This window comes from Rhinolophus ferrumequinum, chromosome 12 (genome assembly GCF_004115265.2).
Source record: "Rhinolophus ferrumequinum isolate MPI-CBG mRhiFer1 chromosome 12, mRhiFer1_v1.p, whole genome shotgun sequence".
NCBI lineage: Eukaryota > Metazoa > Chordata > Mammalia > Chiroptera > Rhinolophidae > Rhinolophus > Rhinolophus ferrumequinum.
In genome coordinates this window covers 42,188,460-42,212,174 of record NC_046295.1, presented here as the reverse complement: position 1 = coordinate 42,212,174, position 23,715 = coordinate 42,188,460, and the positions used below count along the sequence as shown (strand labels likewise).

Below are 23,715 nucleotides of genomic sequence, written 5' to 3'. Positions count from 1 at the left end.
GTAAAATTCAAGAAAAAAATACAGACTCAAACACATAACTATAAATTGTAAAATACTATGCTAAGAAGACTGACTTGTCTAGTGATCTATAGACGTTCTTTGTTTAGATGAAGACAATCTTCTAAGACAACTGATAAAACTACTGCTCTTGAAATTGTGGGTCTTTCCACTTTAGAAACAGAGGAAGTGATGTGAGGTGCTGATAGGTAGATGACAGGTAGAGAAAACGTAAGACAAAGCATTCCTAGGTTCTTATTAGTAAGGGAACAGGAAGGATAGGCATGTTGGCTTTCCATGTATAATAGTTACAAGGCCCAGTCCTGCTAGCCTCCAGAGGATACTAGAAAGATTTCTATGTTACTCTCTTAGGCTTTCCCGCTTTACCATGGGACACCCGAGTTATGGGTCTGTATTTTTTCTGAGGACAAAATTATGACACTGGAGCAAGTAATGAGGTACTTGGCTAATGGCATGAATGGAACGTCAGTAAAACAACATTTTGGATGAGGACGATCTAATGAGTTTTCTGACTGCCTGTACTCTTATGTTTAATGCGAATGCATGCAAAATTGGAGGAGCTCAGCAACAGAGAAAATGTGTATGTTACTTTGAACAAAGGTCATCATGGGAGCATGCACTATCATGTGATTTGAAATTTGTCACTTTTGATTCAATTTATGTTCAGCAAAGAAAAAAAGCATTCTGGGAGGAACTATTGGTAATAAACAATGTGTTTTCACAATCAGAGGAAAAATCAACAGTCTTTAGTAGCTGGCTTTGGTCAGGAAGAAATACAGTTACAATCTGGCATGCTGTTTATTTTAGCTTTTACAACAAAGCAAGGGTTTGAGGAACCTAAGGAGCATTTCACAACCATAGTTTATACAGATTCTCCAATTCCAAAAACAGTTTATAATCATTTCATGGCACATACAACATGCATCAAATACTCTGCATTGTTTAATAACTAATAAGTCACTGCATGGTTCTCTTCATGGTTCACAGTCATATATTCATCCCTTTTCACTTGAAAAAGTCCACTAATATTAGGGTTTTTGAACAAATACCAAGAAAAAAACCCCATGACCTTATTTTTGCTAAAGGGCAGCCCGTGATTTTTGTTCTGATGAGCTATACATGAGCTAGACTTCTTCTCATTTGAGTAACTATAAGCAAACTGAAAATTATCAATCTGTGACCAACAGGACAGGTTACTGGATTAATCTTTATAATACATAAACTTACTTATGAGAGGTGCTGTCTGTTGTGAAGCATAACTCATATCTAAGATGGTGGGAATTTTGTTTATTTTATGTTACCAGTGAATGGAAAGTTGTATTATTAAGGCTTCAGGAATTTTCCTTTAAAGTCAGCAATCTATTAAAATCATGTCCCGGGGAAACCAAGTAGATCCTAAGGAGATGGCTTAAGGAAATATTTCTAAGGCTTCAAAGTTTTGAGAAGGGCTTTCCCTATTTGGGTATGACACTCATTTCTTCAAGCCTTTCTTAAAATGAGGCTTGAAAAGGTATTACTATTCAATCTGTATTATATTATATATAAAAAGATTGTTTTTTATAGTCATGCGGTGTATTTGAAGTATAATTCAGACCGATCCTTTATAAAAATATAAGGAAAATAACACCAAAATATTTATCTGTAAAAAGAACTTCATGTTGCTAAAGAAACCACCACCACCGTTCTCTTGATACCACTGAGGCAATGTTGGATTTGATCATTCATTTGCTCACTCCCGTCGCTTATTCAGGGAGTTTGAATTCAGCATGATAGAAGTTTAAAATGTAAACTAGGAACATTAAACTTAGCTCTGTCTGAAGGCTAAGTATGGTCAATTTCTCTACCCTTGCAGAGAATCACCTGGAGCAAATATTTAAGATTCATAAAAGAAACACTTCTTTTACAAAGTAATTAGAATTTTAACCACATACATGATTCAAGTTAGAAAACCAGATGTATCCCCAAAGAGTCAAAATATTTTAATCACATAACTGTTTTACCTGATTCTAACTGAAATTTACATATATATATATTTATGTATGTATGTACTTGAAATTTCTTTTGTACTATACTTCCCAAAATAGTTTTGGAAGGTACAAGGTGGAAACTGTAATGATTACTGTGTGTCTTCGAGCAGTGTTCTCCATCAGAGGCTTGGGGAAGGTTCTCTTGCTTCTTCTAGCTTTGTGAGGATCCACTGTTGTAAGGAAATAAATGAATATTTACTTACTTCAGTAAACTTGCAATACAACTCAAAATGTAATGAATGGCAATCTGGAAGTTGGCTTTCCAGTTTAGTTAGGTGTATACTCATAAGCCAGAAATTAAATTCATCCTGCATAAGAGATAATTCACTCACTTAAATGGCCCAGATGGTTCAGGGACAATGGTATTGGGTTTTATTTGACAATAAGGAAGTTTTTCTAAGGTCTTTGGACTTGGATGTTCATCTTCAGAATAAGAAAAGTCAAATGAACCATCCTGAGAGAGAAGGGAAATTTGGCAGCTGGACTGAATAATTCTGGTATAATGTGAAAAAGGTCTATGCAAAATTCCTTCCAACCTATGCCAATTCTGTATCACAAACCTTCATGATTCTACATATAGGATTCTACTGATTAAACAGGAATAATTACATATAATTCTATAGTGGGTAGCAGCATAGTAAGATTCTCGAGCATTTTAGGTGTTCTCATATTTTCTATTTTGAAATCACAAAAACAAAATGCAAATATAATGTAAACCTTTCTACCAATGATGTCTATTATCACTGGGAGTGTACGACAGATATAAGCCTTATAGGTGATACTGGGGTTATCCCATTAGGAAAAGCTTTAGCAGAGATCTTTGTGCTTCTTTAACTTAAGAAGAACCTAGTAGGGGAATAGTTCTAGGATTAGGAGAGCAAGAAAACTGAGCTCAGTAGCCTCCTTTGAATGTTTCTAGCAGAGTAGGAGGATTAGACACAAATCTTCTGGGATAAAATAACATGGTGACAGCGATTAAATGGAAAACTTGTTACAGAGAAACTAAAATAGGTGGTGATGTCCTTCAGCGATGTGACAGCAGCTGGCCTGAAAGTTATGCCATTACCATGCTCTACTCTGTCTTCCTGTCCCAGGAAACATGCATATTGAGGCACTGGCCACTTCATTCTCTCTCTTTGTAACTTGTCCCCTTTCAATTTTCTACTGTTAATATGCCAGTGTTGCCTTATATCTATATAGACTTTTTTCAAAGTCTACATAGAAAATTGCACAGCACGTGCTAAATTGCCCAAAGTTCCTGGTTTGGGGTCCAGATGTGACAAGTGAATTGGTAAAAAGTCACACCCAGCCAGGACCAACCCAGAGAGTAGCATGAGGGAAGGAGGCGCAGGGATTCAGTAAAGGAGCCATGTGTTCTTATTATAAGTTTCATGACACAATGAGTATCAATTCAGTAGCGTCTTAGTTGTGCTTTACGAGGTACTCAGCTCCGCCTTCCTTTCTTGACGGTGCACATCCTTGTAACTGCCATAATATCTCTAAAGTACGCTTTTCAGTTCACAGCACTCACATTTTGAGGAAACTGAGGTTAACTGACCTCCCCCAGGTCCTACAGTCAAGAAGGAACAGAACCAATATTCACACCCAGATTTTCGGACTACTGACTTGGCTACTTTTGTTTTGTTCCATGCTAGGTACTATGTGCCATTGTGATTTTTATTAAAAAATCACTATAGCTGTACAGTAGATAAATCAACAATTCTTTCCCTGCTAGAGCCGGTAGATTAGCATTAGAATAAAACAACTTCTTTTGTTTGCTGACTTTTTTTCAAAGTATTACAGTTAGGAATTAAAATAAGCGCAATTTGATATGAAAAACAAGTAGGTGTGTTGAATTCAATCTAATGAAAAGTAGTTTTGGGGAAATATTATCTAGTTACATATATCAAAACTGTCAAAACACAAAAACAAAATTAAAAACGAACAAAACCTATCTGCCTTAAAAAATAGTCCAATTTTCATGGCTTTAAAATGAGGAGCTGCTACCTTGTTTACGTAAAAGATTCATTATATTTACCTTAGCATCCTCCGGGGTCTTGAAGTTAATTATTTTTCCAAACTCTTTGGCATGGAATACAGACTTCACCCGTTCCTATAAACAGAATAAGTAACTTCATTAAAATGAAAATCCATTTGTAAAAATATGATAAAGAAATGGTATGCAGTTTTAGAAAGCTGTGCCTATAGCTTCCATCTTATGCAAATTATACACCTTAAAAAAAGCCAAGAATGGGAAACCAAGAAGAATCGAACACAAATTGAAAAAAAAAAAAAAGACTAAATACTAACACATCTATTATCACTAAACCTAAGTTAAGAAGCTTTAGGTGAGATTTTAATTGCTAAAGCCATAAAGGTTTACACAGAGGATGGGAAGGAGATAAGGCTGGCAGCACTATCACTGTTCTTCCCCTTCAAAAAACTTCTCACATCGTTCTTGATTCCTGGCCATGGAATAATGATGATTTCAGCTCAAAAATAATATACACATATGTGTGTGTACATACATACATACACACATGTGTTTATGGGGGTGTGTGTCTGTATGTGTGTATGTATGTGACTTCTGACATTTTAAACCAGTCATTTAATCAGAATGTAGCTTAAGGATCAAAGAAACCAAATCCCATATGATTGTCTTCCACTTTTTACACTCCTTCGGTGTGCTGTTCAGTGTTTGTGGGGAGAACTGTCTAATGGTGGATGTTAAACATTAGAGGGACAAATAGGAAGCATGGGAATACTGAGGAGGAGAGTGATGGTCATCTCTGGTAACTCAGGGTAGGGTCATAGAAGAAGCAATGTGCAGGTTTTCCTAGTCTAACAATTCCTATAATTAAGTCAAATATCCATGCAAATACAGACTCCAGAAGAAATCCGATTTTTTAATTAATTTATTTTTTTTTTTAAAAGGATGGCTGCTGATGCAATGTCACAAGAAAAGGTAGAAGGGGAAGAAAGCAAGGAGGTAAGAAGTTTATCCTTGGAGAAAGAAAAAAAACTATGAAAAAGCCAGGACAGTAATATGGGCTAGATCAGGAGCTAACAGCCACTATCCATTATTTCATATGTGTTCACAGGGCCTTTCATTTTGTGAGTGAATCTGAAAAATCCTCAGTGGGGAAAGCTGGTGTAAGATCCTCCAGAACTAATTTCCCGTCTACTCAAGAGCTGCCCCCATGTCTTTGGAATAAGTGGTAAGATTGGACAAATGGTCTTCACCGGTTAAACATGAGGCCCAGCGGCAGTTCTACTCAATAGGCTGGCCCAGAAGAAATCTTGTTTCTGCCTGCCTGTGTCCAGGGCCCCTGCTCCAGTAACAACTTTTTGAATCCCCTTTGGGTAACTATTTCTCCCCTTCTCTCACTCCAAATACTTCAGACGGAGCTCACCCTTCCTTCTGGGCAACACCGTGGTGATTCCATAACCCCTCACCTGGCTATCCGGCCCACTGCAACTCCCTGACCAAAGTGATTGATTCAGGAATAAGCAAGTGACCAAAGGGGGCTCAGTGAGAAACTTTCATTCTGCTGAGCTACTAGGATATAAGCCTCGAACCTCTGCTGGCCATCCTGTCACCAAAAGATGGCCTGCTTGAGAATGAAGCCCACACTGAACAAAGTAGAAGCTAGAGGTGAGGGTGGCCAAGAAGGGGACAATGAAGAAGAAAAAGGGAGGTAGAATAATTGCTAATGATATCATTTGAGCACATATATCTAAGTTCCAAGATGTAGACATAGATTTTTCAATTACATGAGTTAATTAAATCCCTCAAAATCAAAACAAACAAATACAACAAAGAACAAAACTTAACTTGGGCTGTATTTCCTACTAACGTAGTGAATGTCAAAGTGGCTCTACACATAGGTATCTGGTCAAATACTTTGAGGCCAAAATACATTATCTCATATCATACATACCTATTGTATTACTATACCTATATATTACATCTTATAATACCTACCACAGTCATTACAGCGTACAATGGATTTTGAGTCTCTACTGATTAAACAAATGACTAGCAATTCACTGTATTTTGTTTTAAGAACCAGACACTGTGCCAGCTGCTGGGAATCAAAGCAGAGAGAGAAATGGTCTCTGCCTTCACGATTATAATTGAATTGGGATGATAAAATAATATCTATAAAGAGAGAAAGAACTGTCAACAATCAGCTGTTAGATAATTTTTCAAGTGTCCTTTTGTGAGATTTGCAGGGAAAAACATCCTGGAAGGAAATGCTACGGATTCTGGGATATACCATTTGAGTGCCATTTCTCATTTGAGTGCCTTGGACAGCAGTGGGGAGGTAGGGTTCTATTACTGCATATAATTAGGGCCTGGGGATGCTGTTGTCAATGGAATAGCACGGAAAGGAGCATTTTTACAATTTTTTTTTTGTCTAGCTTTCTTTTCTTTAAGCCTGAGTAAGACAGCATGTGTAAAGGAAAACCATACGAAGACAAAGCAACATCTATAAAAGAGATGGAAACATTACAAAAGAAGAGGACTACTTCAATGCGTTATTTTCAGTTCTAAATTTTCAAAAGATATCTATTCAACATACCTTTGCCTCAATGCGCAATCTTCTCCCATGAACAATGAATGGCTCTTTGGTAAACTCATCAAAACTGTACTGCCACTCACATGTAAGCTGTCCAAATGTTCCTTTTGTTACGAACAATACACCACTGCAAAATAAAATCCACTTTAAAAACCTAGGCACTTATATCCAATCATATAACAATACCAGGATGTACACATTCTTTGCAAGTACACACAGAACATTCACCAAGAGGGACTATATTCTGAGTCATAGAAAACCTCAATGAACTTAAAAAAACTGAAATTATACTGAAATTAGCATTTTCAAGCATTTCTAAATAATCCATGGATCAAAAAAATCTCAAAGGAAATTAGAAAATATTTTGAACTGAATGAGAATAAAAATACAATACAAACCAAATTTGTGGGATGTGGTTTAAGCAATGTTAAGTGGGGAATTTATAGCACAACATACTGATATTAGAAAAAATGAAGTAGTTATGAAGTCAAATATATAAGGTACTTTATAAGAAATAGAAAAAATTTGCAGAATAAATGATCAACCAATATTTTGGGGAACTTTCATGTAACTAATACTTTAGAATAAATGCTTTTACTAAGGCTCCATGTAATATGTTTACTGAACTACATCAGAAAGAGGCTTTTTAAATTAATTGTTTTCCCATTTTGAGGGAAAAAAATAAAGCAATGAAAATGCATTCTGTCTATAATACTTCTATTTAATCCTTCCTGCAAAAGCTGGTTTCCACCAATTCTTCCTTCTGTTTGAAACATCAATTGTAGTTACAACCAGAAAGTTTCTTTAAGTAACATATACTTTTAAGTTAAGTAATCGAATTAAAGAAAAAGCTGGCTCCTGGCTGGAACGTAAGAGAAATCTAATTAGGATTTACATCTCTCACTTCAGTCTTCCGTCTCTGATAGCCTCTTTCACCAATCATGGATCATAGAGGCTATGGAACAAACCTATGGCTATGGAACTGGTCCTTTAGTACATTTCAACCATGTGAAAAATCAAAGATAGGCTAATCTCATAGCAGGTACCTAGTATATGCTATCCTGATTCAAAGACCCTTTGTCCTCAAATCTGAAACTTGGAAAGACAGGAAATCCTAAGAATAAATACTACCTTTCAATCAATTACAACTCATTTACTTCCCTTACTCTGACGAGGTTTACGTAACCTCCTTTAAAGGGTTCTACACTGTTGAAAAGAAGGTAATTTTTTAAATGTTTCAAGATTTGTAAGCTAATAAACTTTGCAACTGACTCTTAACTCTGATGAGTCACCCTTCCTTTAGTCAATGAGGAAGAGGGTTATTAAAAACATGACTACAATTGCTATGAACAAAAATGACTGCGGAAGCATTGTCTGTAACTATAAAAGTTTAGAAACAATTTAGATGTAAATTACAGTACATACTACTAAATACCAGGCCATCAATTACAACTTAAGAAAGATCTTCATATACTGACATCGAATAATCTTCAAAACAAAGATTTTAAGAATTAAAACAAAGTACAGAATTGTATGTATAATAATTTCCATTTATATCAAAATACACATATATGTATGCTTGCATAGGCAAAGAATATTTCAGGAATGATGCAAAAGAAACAAATAAAAGTGGCTGCCGCTAGGAAGGGGAAAAGAGGAACTGGTATCTGGGATGGAACGAAGAATGACTTTTACACGTGTGCCTTCTAATCGTGTGTGTTTTCTAGCTTGTGTTACTTTTTGTATAAGAATATTAAGAAAGTGCTGTAAATTTTAGATTTGGAAATTATTAGGATTATAAACATTAAAAATGCCTAAGTTCAACAGTCAACTTGAACTCACAAGATGTTTATATAACTTCGTCTTTTCGATAGTGAACAAATAGATCACTCCTTTCTATTTAGCCATAACCTCTCCCCCTCAGCCATTTTCACTCTGCCATCCAGAAATCTCCATATTAATACTGCACTTGCTCATTCTTTTCATAACAAAATGATTCCTGCAAAACCTGCCGCTGTGAAACTATGCCACTGTGTATTTTTGCATGTACCCTTCCACTGTCTACAGGTCTACTTAAGGACTCGGCTGTAGCTGGGAATACCCACATAAAATTTGACCTGTCCCCAGTGGTATATCTACTTATGTGAGTGAATCAATATGTATTCTAATGAAAAGATACCACCAGAAGACTATTGACTTCTGGGGTAACCTGAAATGTATACTTTTTCAGGGAGGGGGAAGGCATGGTATTGGTCTACCCTTCAAAGGACAGTATTATGGCAATTTCTGTATCATTCTGAATTGGTTGAAATAAGTTCTAAATTGTTTGTTTGTGGGTGGCATTGCAGTTTATCTGTATGCATGCACAAAGCCAAAGATGAATTTATGTAAGACTTTACGTATAAGGCTCACAGAGCAAGAACACCAGAGTTAGCAGGAGTCAGTGCAACCGGAATAAAAGGTGACTACCAACTGCTTCACTTCATGAGTGCTGTCAGTTAACCCCTTATCAAGTTACATTAGAGAAAGTTACCTTTTGGTTATCATTAACATATCGGTTTTATTGATCATGACATGGGTAAAATATTTGTATTTTGCAAATCTTCCATTTTCCATGACCTAAAAAGAGGTGAGACAGAGAAAGAGAAACTCAGTAATATTCCTATTGTAATGCAACTAATCCCTTACAATTCTCTAAAAACCATTTCTCAATCGGGGCAAATCATTAACATACTTATATAGTAAATACATCATCAGAAAATTGAATATTCACAAAATCATTGCTGCTTCTTTTTAAAAGCACCAATCTAGACTGCTTTATTCAAGATACCTCATTTGCAGCTATATCAATCTTTAATGCTGGATTTTTAGAAAATATTGTTATGATCTTACAAAGTTTAAATTGAGCTTACTAAGCTTACTATTAAACTATCACATTCATTTTACCTTGGAATATATATTAGTATTTGATCACATCTGTAGAAAAACCCACGTAAACACATATTTAAACCTATGTTATTACATAAATTACTACTAGCTCCCACCTTGTCTCTTCCCTGGAATTTCCCTATCTGCCTTACAAACATGTTTTTCTTTGCCAATCTCACAACTCATTCAAAAATAAGGAGCAGAGTGTTTTTGGACAGGGAACCCTAGAACCTAATTAGCCTATGGAATGGCCTTTATTTTCAAGACTGTTGAAATACTGTCCATAACATTGTCAATAAATCCTTTGTCCAAGAAATATAAACATAGCTATATAAACAAGATACTTGATCATTTTAGTTTCTGTTCTAAATATTATTTGCTGTAAGGATGTAGTTAGTTTGGCTATTTAAAATATATAGTAAGCTAGACTAATATTTTTTAAAGGCAAGCAATGTAACTGTGATTAAGATCCCTCAAGAAGAGGTATGTTAAGAATTTAGCCAAAATGTTCGATGTCTTGAACAAATTCCAAAAGAGAATATAGAAAATTATGTTCCACGAGACTGTATCAATAAACTAAAATGATTTAGCCTAGAAGAAAACTAACAAGTGACTTCATAATAATCTTGGTAGAGAAGCTTGATAGAATAGTCTTCATTTCGATTGGAGACAGAAATTAAAATAACAACCACAACAATAACAAAGACCTAACTACAACAGCAGAGTGAGGCACACAAATTAATTGCATGGAAGAATCTTCTAACGTCAAAGATTATAATATTGAGTATCTTTACTATTTCCTGTAGCCAGTAGGGTAAGTAAACACAAATTCCTTGAATTACAAATGAAAACTGGACATAAACACAGAAGAAATTAGCGAGAATTATTAGGTAACAAATTATGCAAGTAAATTTGAAAAACTAGACAAAATGGGTCATGTGTTAATATAAATTATTAAGAGAAAGAAGCATCAAATATTGGAGAGGAAGAGTAGAAATTATTTGCAGATGAGATATTTCTGTAAATCTCAAGTACACAAATTTTTATAAACACAATAATAAGTTTTATAAACACAATAATCAACTTGAAAAATGGAAGGGAATAAAGTCCTTTTTACAAGGGTAATAAAAAAAGAAATTGACACAAGTTCAACCAACCGCATGCACAATATACATGAGAAAAGCTCTAACACTCTATTGAGAGGAATAACAGAAAATTTGAAAATGGAAATCCATGTCTTCTTCCTGGACAGAAAAAAATCATTACAATAAAGATGTTATCACCTCCTTCCCCCATTTTTACACACACACACACACACACACACACACACACTCTCTCAACTTGAACCCAAGATGGTGTTTGTTATGGGGAAGGGGAGAAGTAACTTGACAAAATACTAAAACTTATCTAGGAAAATAGTGATTAACAGCCAGTATATCATGAAAGGAGAATGAGAAGAACTACCTTAGCAGATACTAATATAATTTATAAGTTGCAGTAGTGAAACAGTTTGGTGCTACTAGAAGTTATATACAGACACATCAATAGAAAGAATACAGATTCCAGAAATTGACCAAAATGCACACAGGACTTTATAAAATTGTATATATCCAAATATAGGAATTTATGAAATCAAGACAGCATTTCAAATTCCTGGGCAAAAGTGTGTATTATCACATAAATGGTATGTTAGGCAACTAGATAGCTAAAGATAGATCCCTACTTCTCTCTTTATACCAAATTAATCCACATGACACTATTATATAAGTATACGAAACTATAGATGAACAAAAAAAAACATTTTAATAATCTTAAAGTGGGAAAGGCTTAAATATAAAACAAAAAGTCCAGAAAACAATGTAAAAAAATTCCCAAGTACATGAAAATTAACACTCCTGAATGGCAAAACCATAAGCAAATAAACAGAAATAAAATAACAAAAAAAAAAAGTTGGGAAAATATTTGTCAATACAGAGATATAGAGCTAAATGCATAACAGAATTCTACGAATATGAATAAACCAATGGAAGGAAAATGAGTAAACCAATAGGAAAATGTGAGAAGTTTATGAACAGGTAGTTCAGCAAAACATAAACAAAATCTGACCAATAAACATATGAGAAAACGTTCAACTTAACTCAAAATCAAGAAAATGCAAATCAATTCAATGTACCCTTTGAGTCAGCACTGCCACTTCTAGGATTTATCTTATACAAAAGTATGCCAATATATACATATAGAAATCTTCATGGTAATATTGCATTAAATGCAAAAAAATGTAAATGTTTATTAATAAGGGATTGCTTAAATAAATTACAAATAGCCATACAATGGGACATTATGTGGTCATGAAAAAGGTAGACTTCTGTACTCATAAAGATGTGCAAGATCATATTAAGTGAAATTACTGAGAATGAATGAGGGGGGAAGCAGACACATAGATGTACATATTTACATATGCACAGAAAAATTGAGGAAGAGTTGGTAGTAACACACCAATCTGTTTATTGCACTCATCTCTGGGCTTGGGAAGGGTAATAGTGAGGGTGGAAATGAAGCTTTATTTTTAACTTTACATCCTTTCATTTCAGTTTTACGGTGTTTCAAAAGAAATTAGCTTAAAAGTATTTACTTTCCTTTGTTCTATATGGCCAAGTTTTAAAACCAAGAATATAAATGTTGATCTCCTCAAGAATATCACTGCTACTAGAAGTCAAGAGTCTATATATATCCTGTTAAAAAATCACAACCTTCAAATAACTTAAAGGCTATGGTTCAACTCTAATCTCAGCATCTAGCTTCTATTTCAATATTGTGTTGAGTTTGGGCATTGCAGTTGAGCCTGCCTCTCGTTACTTTTCACTTTTCAGACCCTAATTAACTCAAGTCTAACCTGTGCATATAAGGAAATAAACCATTTTCAATAGTCACAATAACATCCAGTATAAATGAAAGCTAAAAAATAAAAAAAGTCATGCAATGTTTTTGGAGTTCATCAAAAACCTTAAAGACAACACCTGAAAGGTGAATGGACATTATGATCCAAACCGTCCACTCGGAAACATGTAATGAACTGTATTCTTTATTAGAATGGAAATATTTGGATATATGTCAAAGATAACTCTTTATACAGCAAAATTTCCTAGTCAGTCTCCAGTGCAAACATGTGAATATACAGTAAGAGCAGGACTATAGCAGAAGCTAAAACTTTGGCATTAAATCCCATAGCAGCCTGAGAGAATGTGATATTATAGATTATCAGCCATCATCTTTCATCATGCTGTTAAGAGTCTACAAATGTCATGCTTTGTTAACAATTTCCTGCCTAATTATTTGACTTTATAAAGTCTCTGCATATGAAGCTTTATACTTTTTAAAATGTCATTATATATTATTTTAGGGGAAAATAACAACAGAGTTTTAGACCTAAAGAAATGTTATTGTGTATCTCTTCCATTTATACCTGAAGAAATTGAGGATCAGGGTAAGTGTCTTATCTGTCTAATCTTCACAACCACCTTGTGCAGTTAGGTTAGATTACAGTTAAGTGACTCGCTTGGGGTCTTATTGTCAGTTGCAAAAGTTGGCTCAGAAAAGTGGTTTCTTCACTTGTAATCCCAGTGCTTTTCACTACACCATGATGTCTCCTCTTATGGTGCCAGTCGTAAGTTTCCTATGGTACCTCAAAAATATCTTCAATATCCCTGGATACTGGATGTTGCTGAGGCAGACTGCTAAAGCAGATCAGGCTGGCTGTTTGTTGTTGTTGTTATTGTGTTTTGGTTTTTTTTGGTTAACAGGGTCCAGATGGCTTTCTCTATCCCAAACAGATGTAAGCTATGAATGTTTCTACTAAAAATAAATTGTGATACCCTTTAAAATGAATGAACTAGCAAAACCAGGACTAGGAGTCACTATGTAGAGCCTTGGCATAAAGACCAAGATTGGCTGAAACATCAAATGACTTGCCTGAAGTATCAAGTACAATAGCCTGTACTTTAGATTTGTTAGCCTAATTTAAACGCTAGAATGTTAAAGGAAAAACAACTTTTGCTTTATTCATAAAAAGTACATATGAATTACCTATCACCGTCTGAGAACTTTCTTAAAGAAATAAACAGAAACATAAAGGTAACTGCATTCATTCCATACAATTGTCAGAATCTACTGATAATAATTAAAATGTATGGTTACTGGCAAAAGAATGCCTTTTTTATTATAAAAGATGAGTATGTAAACATTAATTTATTGGATATAAATAAATCCAAACCAAATTGATCACAATCTTAGAGACACACACAGTAGGAACTTTGAAAGACAGTGGTCAGGGTTACCCTCTACCAATATCTGTATTTCCTATCAGATAAGTCCCAATACTTCAGGAAGAGAACATAAGATACCGTGTTTCCCCCAAAATAAGACCTAGCTGGACCATCAGCTCTAATGCATCTTTTGGAGCAAAAATTAATGTAAGGTCTGGTCTTATATTAAAATAAAACTTGCTATTGTAATATATTATATTATATTATATTATATCCGGTATTATATTATATTATACCCAGTCTTATATTATAATAAAAGAAGACCGGGTCTTATATTAATTTTTGTTCCAAAAGACACATGAGAGCTGATGGTCCAGCTAAGTCTTATTTTCGGGGAAACACGGTAGAAACTACTATACAGAAACCATTGCTAACATTCTCAAATCATACAACTACTGTGAAGTAGCAGGGTTCTATAATAGAAATATTTCCAAAAAAACCCAAAAGCAAAATATGAAAAGATAGATATTAGGAACAAATCACTAACATGGAAGGCTTTAAATTCCAAATATACAGTTGTCCCTCAGTATCTACAGGGGATTGGTTCCAGGAACCCCCTGGATAGCAATATCCGCAGATGCGCAAGTCCCTTAGTTGGCCCTCTGTATCCATGGGTTCCATATCCTCATATTCAATTCAATCCACCATTGGTGGATACAAAGGGCTGACTGTAAAATGCTAATATTCATGGGAAATATACTTAAGAAAATTAGATAAAGGATTAGAACACAGAGTTCAGCACAAAACAAAAACTAAATCTGATTAGTATTTAAACTTTTTTAAAGCTCATGGGTGATGAAAGGAAAATGAAATTCATCTAGATGAAAGATAAACTAAGAGCAAGATTGCTATAAAAAAGAAAATGTACTGGACAACAAATATATGGTTTTAAATAGACAGCTTAATTTGAGTAGTCAGGAGATGATGGGGAAAAAGGAAAGGTTTATGAACATATTATACTAAAAACTTAAACTTACTTTTTTAAAAACAACAAAATTCAGGCAGAAAATTGTAAATTAAAATGGTAAATGCCACCATTTCTTAATTATGTTAAGAAGTAAATAAATAGCCAAGTTGTTCAAAACAATCTTTATCTTTGGAGGAAAAATGCAGTCAGTTACTTCCTTAGAATTATCTGCTTAAAGGTTACGGGTAAAAAATGTTTTACAAATTTACTTCAAATATGAAAGATTATGAGGGCCACGGCCAGGAGAAACAGGCATTCAACCAAGCTTCGTGATCAAATATAATAGAAATTCATTTCCTCAAAGCTCAGTGATTTCATATGTACAACAGAATAAACGTGAACACTAAAAAAGTGATATTTAGCTTACTCTGTGAGGCAAGTTAATTTAAAAAACAATCAAATTTCACTGACTGTCATCAAATCTGAAGAGGAATTAGCCCTATTTAATCCCCCATACCTTTGTCTCCTCCCATGCTACTGAGCTATTTCGATTGTCCAAGTACACGCTCTACTGACAGCTTAAACAAAGCAGGAAAGCTGAGCATAACCCTGTGACATCAAGTCAAATCAAATCAAACTATTACCTTAAGAAACGTGAATTGACATCAACTGGTTCAACTAAAACAATCTAGAGAAAGGACAGCATTATGTTCATGACATAATTATGTACATTGACAACAGCCGACCATTAATTAACCTATGTAATATTTTCTAGAGAAAGGGCCAGAGAGGTAGGTCAGAAATAATTTACATCGATAGTTGTAAGAGTTTCTTGAATGCATTTCCAGCAGAACCTCTACTGAGCAGCAGTTATTGACCCATAATACTATATATATATATATATATATATATATATATATATATATATATATATGAAAACAACAATAACATCTTTAAAATACTGTATAATTCAGAGCAACCCAAATCTGAGGTTTTATTGTTTCTAGGTGGAAATAGTCCTGGTATTTTAACAATTCTATTAACCTTGAAAGGAAACAAAGGATAAGATTTAATGATGCTTTTATCTTCATAAAGAGGAAACAAATGAGAAATACAGAATTATATAATGATAAGCAAAAGGTAGTGTCAAGTGGTACTTATCTGGAATAATGAAAATATAAGAAGAATGAATTCGTATTAGACATTGTATTAATAATCGTATACACTACGTCACTTGTTTTAACTCTAACAACGCCACCAAGGTATTGTTACCTTCGTGTTATGTATCTCAACACCAAGATACTGTTAAGTACTATAATTAGCTCCATTTTGCCGTCTGGAAACTGAGATCAGACAAGCATAAAAAAGATTATAAAGCTATTAAAAGGAAATGACTGGAATTGAACTCAAGTTTACTTGGTTCTGGAATCCAGGCCCTGAGCCATAGGGTGCTGCTGCATCTCAGGTAATTTTTATTGTCAACATGAGCACAGAATGAATATATATATATATATATATATATATATATATATATATATATATATATATAGTTTACTAGATACAGTGGGATCCCATCTTAACAGCTCATTGAAATATGGGTTCAGGTACCTCACAAGCTGTACCATGTCTCTGGCAATGCTTCAATTTCACATAATACCTAAGGATCAGTATCTCTTTGTAACATTAGGCATATCTTATGTCTCTTGATTCCTCCAGTTCCTCAGACCCTCACATATAGCAGCTAATCCACAGTTGGAAATTGCAGGGTTGGACTCTGTAACAGGGCGTTGTGTTTTATTCCCCAATCACCAGAATAATAAAGCTCATTACAATTATAATCTCATGAGATGAACAGGAATCTTGACTACTCTCTTCAGGGCTGTAACCTTAAGATCTAGAAGAGTGTCTAACGTATAACTACTAGGAGTTTAAATACTGGCATAAAAACAAATACATGGCATTAATTTTTTTTCTTTGTATTTATATATACTACACTACCAAATCATCCCAAAATTCAATTATACATATATAATTATACATTTACCCTTTTGGCATTTTTAACTTTCAAAGTAGCCTGGCACCTTATTCCAGAAATGTTAACTTTGCATGAAATATGTAGCATTCCACACTTGTATTCCAACACTGTAACTTCATAAGATCTCCAACTAAAACAAATACCTAAACCTGAAGTACCACAAAAGATCTTAATGTACATTTCCCCACATTGCTTCTTATAGGGTTATTTACAGCGGTAAAGTTCATTGAAAATGTGGCATTACAGTTCATTAGAGTCATCAGCAGAAGTAACTAGGCTATTCATTTCATTTGAATTTATAACTAAAGACTCTAAACTGACAAAGTATATACACATGGTGCTTCCTTTCATAGATGACATTAAATTTTGTTTTTAGATGAATGAAAGAGGTCTCTGATCTTATTTTGAATGAAAATGAATTGTTTTATTTGGCAAAAGAACAGCCTTTCTTCCATAGGACATTTGGCCAGTGAAAAAATAGACTTTTCATACTTATACTAATAACACTATTGTTAGAGCATACACTAAAAACAACAACAAAAAAATCTGAACGAGCTTTACTAAACTCAACCTATGCTGAGAGTCTCTGTGCTATCCAAAGTAATCAGGAAAGTTAGAAGTAGAGCTCTAACACATCCGTAGAGAAGTCCTGTGTGAGTCCCAGGTTACAATTTAGCATCTTTAGCTAAATAAAGGCTAACGACCTTCTAAACTAATATGTACTGCAGAGTTTTAGCTCTGTTTGCACATCCTCAGTAAGAAAGGCTCAAGCTGAAAACCTACTTGAACTTAACACTTGAGGATTTCTCTTAAAGTTAAATGGACTAGATTTTATATTTTAATAGTATTTAGCCTTCCTTACGATATTTACGAATTTAAGGACTGCAATGATGAAAAACTTTTGAAAAAGATTTAGAAATCAAATTAGTCTCATTTAAGTTATTGGATTGAAAAAGAGAATTAAAAAAATTCATTTTACACTTGAGATAAAAGCTGGAACCTCTCCTAAGTGGAACTGTCACCTCTAGCAAAAGACGTAATTTCAAAGTCGTTTTCAAAAAGTATTTTAATGTAATACTGGAAGGCTCTAAGTGGAGTGAATTACTCTATTCGTCCAAAATAAAGTTAGCGAGACTTACTACTACTTGTTTAAAAGTACGGCCCTTTGAAAATGATGGGCCAAAGACTCCCCAGTAGATTTCTGCTAAACTAATAAATGAGGTATGAAAACTGTATCCAAGCTGGGTAGGTAATCTCCTTTTCCACGGGATCTGCTTTATCCGTGACGCTAAGAACTCTAATTTGCCTGGGCAACAGAATTTGGCTCTCTTCAGTTTTCTCATCCCATTCAGAAGTATGCTTCTGGAGAGGAAGAGTTACAAAATGAAGAGTGAAATCCAACAAGGCTTTGTCTCCTAGTTCTTGTACACTTACTCAAACTGTCAGACAAAGCCAGGAAGAACGTTCGGCACTAGTCTGGTGATCTGACTGCCTATGGTAAGCCCTTTCTTCCAGTTCAGCTCCCGGAGTAAAGAGAAAGACCGCGTCGGCTGAAGGCAGTTATCTTCCAATTGCTATTAGGGCAGTGTCTGAAACTAATTATAAACATCTGTAATTTCTGAAAGAAAAGAAATATACAACAAACACAAACAGCCTCCCTTCTACAATTTACATAATGGCAACTAGGGTATCTTTGTAAGCCATGTAGGAGATTCAAAGAAAACATAGCTAAAATTTAAAAATATCCAAAATGGTTAAGAATGTAGTACCCCCATGGGACAACCCAACTGTCGATTTATATACAATGAAGGACACAACACACACACACACTTTAAGAGATTTACTTAAGAGGCAGAAATGGAAGAAATATGTTCAATCAAAAAGAAAACTCTTCTACATAAGCTATAAAAATAAAGAAAAGGTTCTGCCGGCTATTTATGTATTTCAGAAATAAAAACCAGGTTTTCCATATTAGGGATTAGTGTATGAGTGGGTGACTTAAAAATCTTTATAAGTTAATAATTCTGTGTATAAAAATTTATAGTAAAATAAAAAAAAGTAACAGAAATTTGGATCATAATCACATAAATAAAAAAATTTAAAAGGAAATAACACCATTAATGATGGGGAGACAGAATAATTGGAAGATTTTTTTTCTTTTCTAGTTTCCTATTTTACTGAGCATACGAGTATATTACTTTAACGATGTAAAATCTACTTTAATTTAAAAAAAATTTTCATGTCTCCTGTAAAATATTAACATTGTAGATTGAGAATCTGTTAGCTAATCTATGTTCATAAGAGGGATTTAGCGTTATCCATGGAAGTGTGGGTCTCTAAGTTTTTCAGTTTATTGAAACCACAAGTTTTATTGACTACATTCAGAAAAACTTTGTAGGCATAAGTAGTTAATAGGTTATTGACAAATGGTAATTTATAGGAAAACATAGCATGCCTAAGAATATACTTAGCTAAATCTGACTACCCTGATTATTTATGTTTAAATTTTGAATGCTCAAATATTTATTTAAGCATCTCTAAGATCCAGAAGAATAGCATAACACAGTTTAGTACGTATCTTTGTTACAATTTCACTGCTTAGAACATATACATGCAATGAAGAAGGTTACATTAAAAACAGTTTTGAGACAGAAGGGTCCTGGGCTAAAGCTCAAAGTGGATTAAAGTGGTAGGACTCGCGCCGTGGCTGCTAAGGCCCTCCACACGCCCTGCCAATCTGAGTCTGGGTGTGCCCTAGCTCCTTCCCGTCCCCATGGAGAAGTTAGAGGTGATCCAGAAGGCGAAGCTGGCCGAGCAGGCCGAGCGGTAGGACGACATGCCACCTGCATGAAGGCCGTGATGGATGGAGAAGGGGCCAAGCTGTCCAACAAGGAGCACCTGCTCTCAGCAGCCTATAGGAACGTGGTCGGGGGCCGCAGGTCCACCTGGAGGGTCATCTCCAGCTTAAAGCAGAAAACCGACACCTCGGACAAGAAGTCGTAACTGATTAAGGACTACAGGGAGAAAGTGGAGTCCGAACTGAGATCCATCTGCACCACCGTCCTGAAATAGTTGCGTATCTCAATAGCCAAAGCAACTGATGCCACAGAGTTAAGGTTTTCTATATGGAAAGGAAGGGAGAGTACTTCCGGTACCTTGCTGAAATTCCTTGTGATGATCGAAAATAAACGAGAGATGATTCCCAAGGAACTTACCAAGGGGCTTTTGATATATGGTACGAGTAAGCAAGAAAGAGATGCAACCCACACACCCAGTTCATCTGGGGCTGGCTCTTAATTTTTCTGTATTTTATTACGAGATTCTTAATAACCCAGACCTTGCCTGCACACTGGCTAAAACGGCCTTTGATGAGGCCATTGCAGAACTTGATACACTGAATGAAGACTTACAGACAGCATCCTCATCATGCAGTTGCATGGAGACAACCTAACATTATGGACATTGGACAGTACAGAACAATGTGATGTGGCAGAAGGGACAGAAAACTAACTGCATACAGTGCATCATTCTTCTTCCCCTCAAGAAACGTTTTGACACATTTCCATTCCTTATTCCATTTGGATTTCCTATAGCAAAGAAACCCATTCATGGGTATGGAATCAACTGTTTATAGTCTTTTCACACTGCAGCTTGGGAGAACTCCATTCCTTGATTTGTGTTTGTCTTGGCCTTCCTGGCGTGCAGTTACTGCTGCAGAAAAGTATTAATAGCTTCATTTCATATAAACATAAGTAACTTCCAAACCCTTATGTAGAGGACTAAAAATGTATCTGGTATCTAAGTAATCTGAACCAGTTCTGCAAGTGACTGTGGTTTGCATTACTGTGAAGCTATGAAAATATAATTACAACTTAAAGAGTGTTCTACGTATTTTCTTAGTTTCTACATTCCCTCCCTTACTCTTCTTTAGGGATTTCCTTTCAGTAAGCAACTTTTCCATGTCCTTAATGTATTGCTTTTTGGTAGGAGTCCAGAAGTACTCGATTGAATGCAAATGCATTTGACATTTCTCCGCTGGGTGGGGAGGGATTTACAAAATGGAAATGATTCCTGTATCATATATGATGGAGGCCTTGTGTATCTGTGACAACAGGGAATTTCCTTACTCATCCTTCATTTGCTGCTGTTTCCCTTCCCAATAAAAATTCACTTACACCTCCTGAATAGTTTTGGTGTTCACTTTACTATGTAATAGAAATAACATGTTGCTGCCAGAATACCAGTACTGCTTTTGGCAAATTAAAATACATGTCATTTTTTAATACAGTAGAAAGGGGAAATAAATTATACAAGTCCAAGTCTAAAACTTAAGTACTTTTCCGCGAAGATTTGTGCACATGTGAGAGGGTATCCAATTGGTCTAGTGATTGTCATTTAGAGAGTTGGACCACCATTGTGTGTTGCCAATCATTTACAGTAGTCCCCCAAAAAGGCCTTGTGAATATGTAATGCCCTATGTAACAGTGTAGAGTAACAGAAAATCAAATTACATTTATATGGCTGTGGAACAATTTCATACTCATATTTTAAGGGTAGGTGAATTCACTACTTTCTGAAGTTTACTGATACTTCCACTTTATGTAAAATGTAGTAGTGATACCCACATTTCTGCATTGTGATACACTTAGAATGTCAGGAAATGTACTATATTTCTCAGAGTTAGTGTTTTATCCATAGATCAATTTTGTGGGCCATCTCTTCTTCAGATGTAAATGATATCTAGTTATTAAGTGCTATATGAAATAAAGTGTACAGTTTAAAACTAAAAAAAACAAAACTTTCTTAAAATTACTAAACATTAATTTTAAAACTGATTTTGCAGGTAAACTGTTGCTATATATATGGGTTGATAGGGAATGATTACTTAATAAATTTATCACACTGATTGAGAAATTATGGACATGAAAATTATGGGCATAAATACCACATTAAAACCAAACCATAAACCTCTAAATATGAAAATCATTAATATAATTGTCTCTCTAACACAGACCTATTTGAAATCATGTGTATAATTTTTCCTTGATTCAAGACTTTCTATAACGTTTTGTATAGTATTGCTTATACTCAATGTACTACATGAATCTGAACATTTATCCACTGAAATTAAAGATTAACGATCTAAACATTTTAAATTGATCTCCATATATCCCAAAGGTGCAGGGATAGAATAATAAATAAACTTGACATTCTTTTTATATACCCTCATAAATATTACTTGATCTAACTGAATAATCTGTGTATCTTATTTAGACCCCATAGGACCTTTTATATTTTTGGAATACTATAATAAATGGTAAATATGCATGGAAATCTATAAATTTTTCTTCCTGCCAGTTTTCAATACATTATTCAACTGTCCAGTAGATACAAAGCAAAATAAAGAATGAGCTCTTGCTCCCTTAGGGAAGAGAAAAGAACCCTACTCTTTTTCTGTACACAAGCAGTGACCATGTAGAAATTTGGAATATAAATAAAGTTAAAGGATATGAAAAGGTATTGCATTACATAATCTTTCAAACATGGCTTTCTCACTAGACTTTCTCATTAGATAGATGGTTCCAATTTTTGAAGTTCTAATTAATTATAGAGCCACTAATGAACAAAAACTGTTCATCTTATTAAAGTCCCACAGTTGAACTCTCTTCTGTATATCTGATGAGGAATAAGAACACATTTTTGTCCAGGTCCTATATCTCCATCAAGAAAACATTGGTGTAAAACAATAGAGTAATCCTCAGTCTTAAATGTTTCTCTACTGAAAGGAACATAGTAATTTAAAAACTGGAAAAATAAGCTTGAAAATATTATTTCTCTGTGGTAAGAAAACAGAAACAAAAAGAACAAGGGTAACTACACTGTCAAGGAACATTTTTCACTTCTAAGGGCTGAAAACTTAAGAATGATGAGTACTTAAGACCACAAGAACAAAGTTAACTACTTGAAGATTGTTTTAAATATTTTTCCTGTTCAAGAAATTTTAAATAAATTTAATTCTACTTCCAATTTTCTTTTCATTAAAACAGTAAGTCACTGCTGAAATATCCAGAACTTTTTCCAGATAAATTCTTAAGGATCTTTATGAAACTTGTACCACAGAATTAAGTGTCACAGACCAACCACAGGAAATGCAGTAAATGTCTTACAAACAGTTTAGCATTTTCCCTTTTAGAAAGGCGTGTGCCTAGCAAAGTTGGAACGTAAGAAACCAATGAAGACATTTCCAGACGCTTCCTTCCTCAGGCATACACAATACATAACAATAGGCTGCATTCTTTATAGTTTATAGTAGAACAAGCATTTTAGCCAAGGTTGAGAGCGCAATGGATACATGACAAATACAAGTTGTCTCTGATACCAGTAGTGACTATTTTAATGGACACAGTTTTCATTTATTTACTTATTTCAAAAAAGATAAATTATTTTGATGAAAACAATAATTAAATTCTTTGACATTCACATATTTCTTAGTCTTAGTACATATGATATTGATCTCTAGTTAATGTGAATGAATGCTAGGCAGGTAGTTATTTCAAAAGTGCTGATAATTTTTTAGCTTTTTCTGCTCAATATTAAAAATTTAACTCATTTTCTAAGAAATAGAAAAGTGATTTATAGAAATAACATCTTGATAAACTTAAGAATTAGAAGAGACTCAGACATCATGAACTGAATCAGTTAAGCCAAAAGGTGAACAATTAAAACTCTTTACTATAACCTAATGTAAGCCCAATATGAACAAAGTGGTTAACATAAATCAAGGTAAATGTTCCTTTGTTGATCCAAAAGCACAGCAGTCATACGGGATTAAACATACTACTAGTAGTCATTCACTTTTTAGATTTATTTTTTTTTAATATATAGTTCATCGGAT

The 23,715-nt window shown here is 34.4% G+C and overlaps 1 protein-coding gene and 1 pseudogene across 1 annotated transcript in view; one reads left to right on the top strand and one right to left on the bottom strand.

Moving 5' to 3' along the window:
- Nucleotides 1–797: 797 nt before the first annotated feature.
- VPS13A (vacuolar protein sorting 13 homolog A) overlaps nucleotides 798–23,715 on the bottom strand; it is a 192,035-nt gene continuing 169,117 nt past the window's right edge. Inside the window, exons 69-72 of the mRNA XM_033122387.1 lie at nucleotides 9,162–9,247; nucleotides 6,632–6,755; nucleotides 4,084–4,158; nucleotides 798–2,215 (exon numbers count right to left, since the gene is read on the bottom strand). Coding sequence (XP_032978278.1) covers nucleotides 2,165–2,215; nucleotides 4,084–4,158; nucleotides 6,632–6,755; nucleotides 9,162–9,247 — 336 coding nt within the window. The 3' untranslated portion in view covers nucleotides 798–2,164. The remainder of the gene's footprint in view (nucleotides 2,216–4,083; nucleotides 4,159–6,631; nucleotides 6,756–9,161; nucleotides 9,248–23,715) is intronic.
- LOC117031744 (14-3-3 protein theta-like) lies at nucleotides 19,157–21,639 on the top strand (annotated as a pseudogene).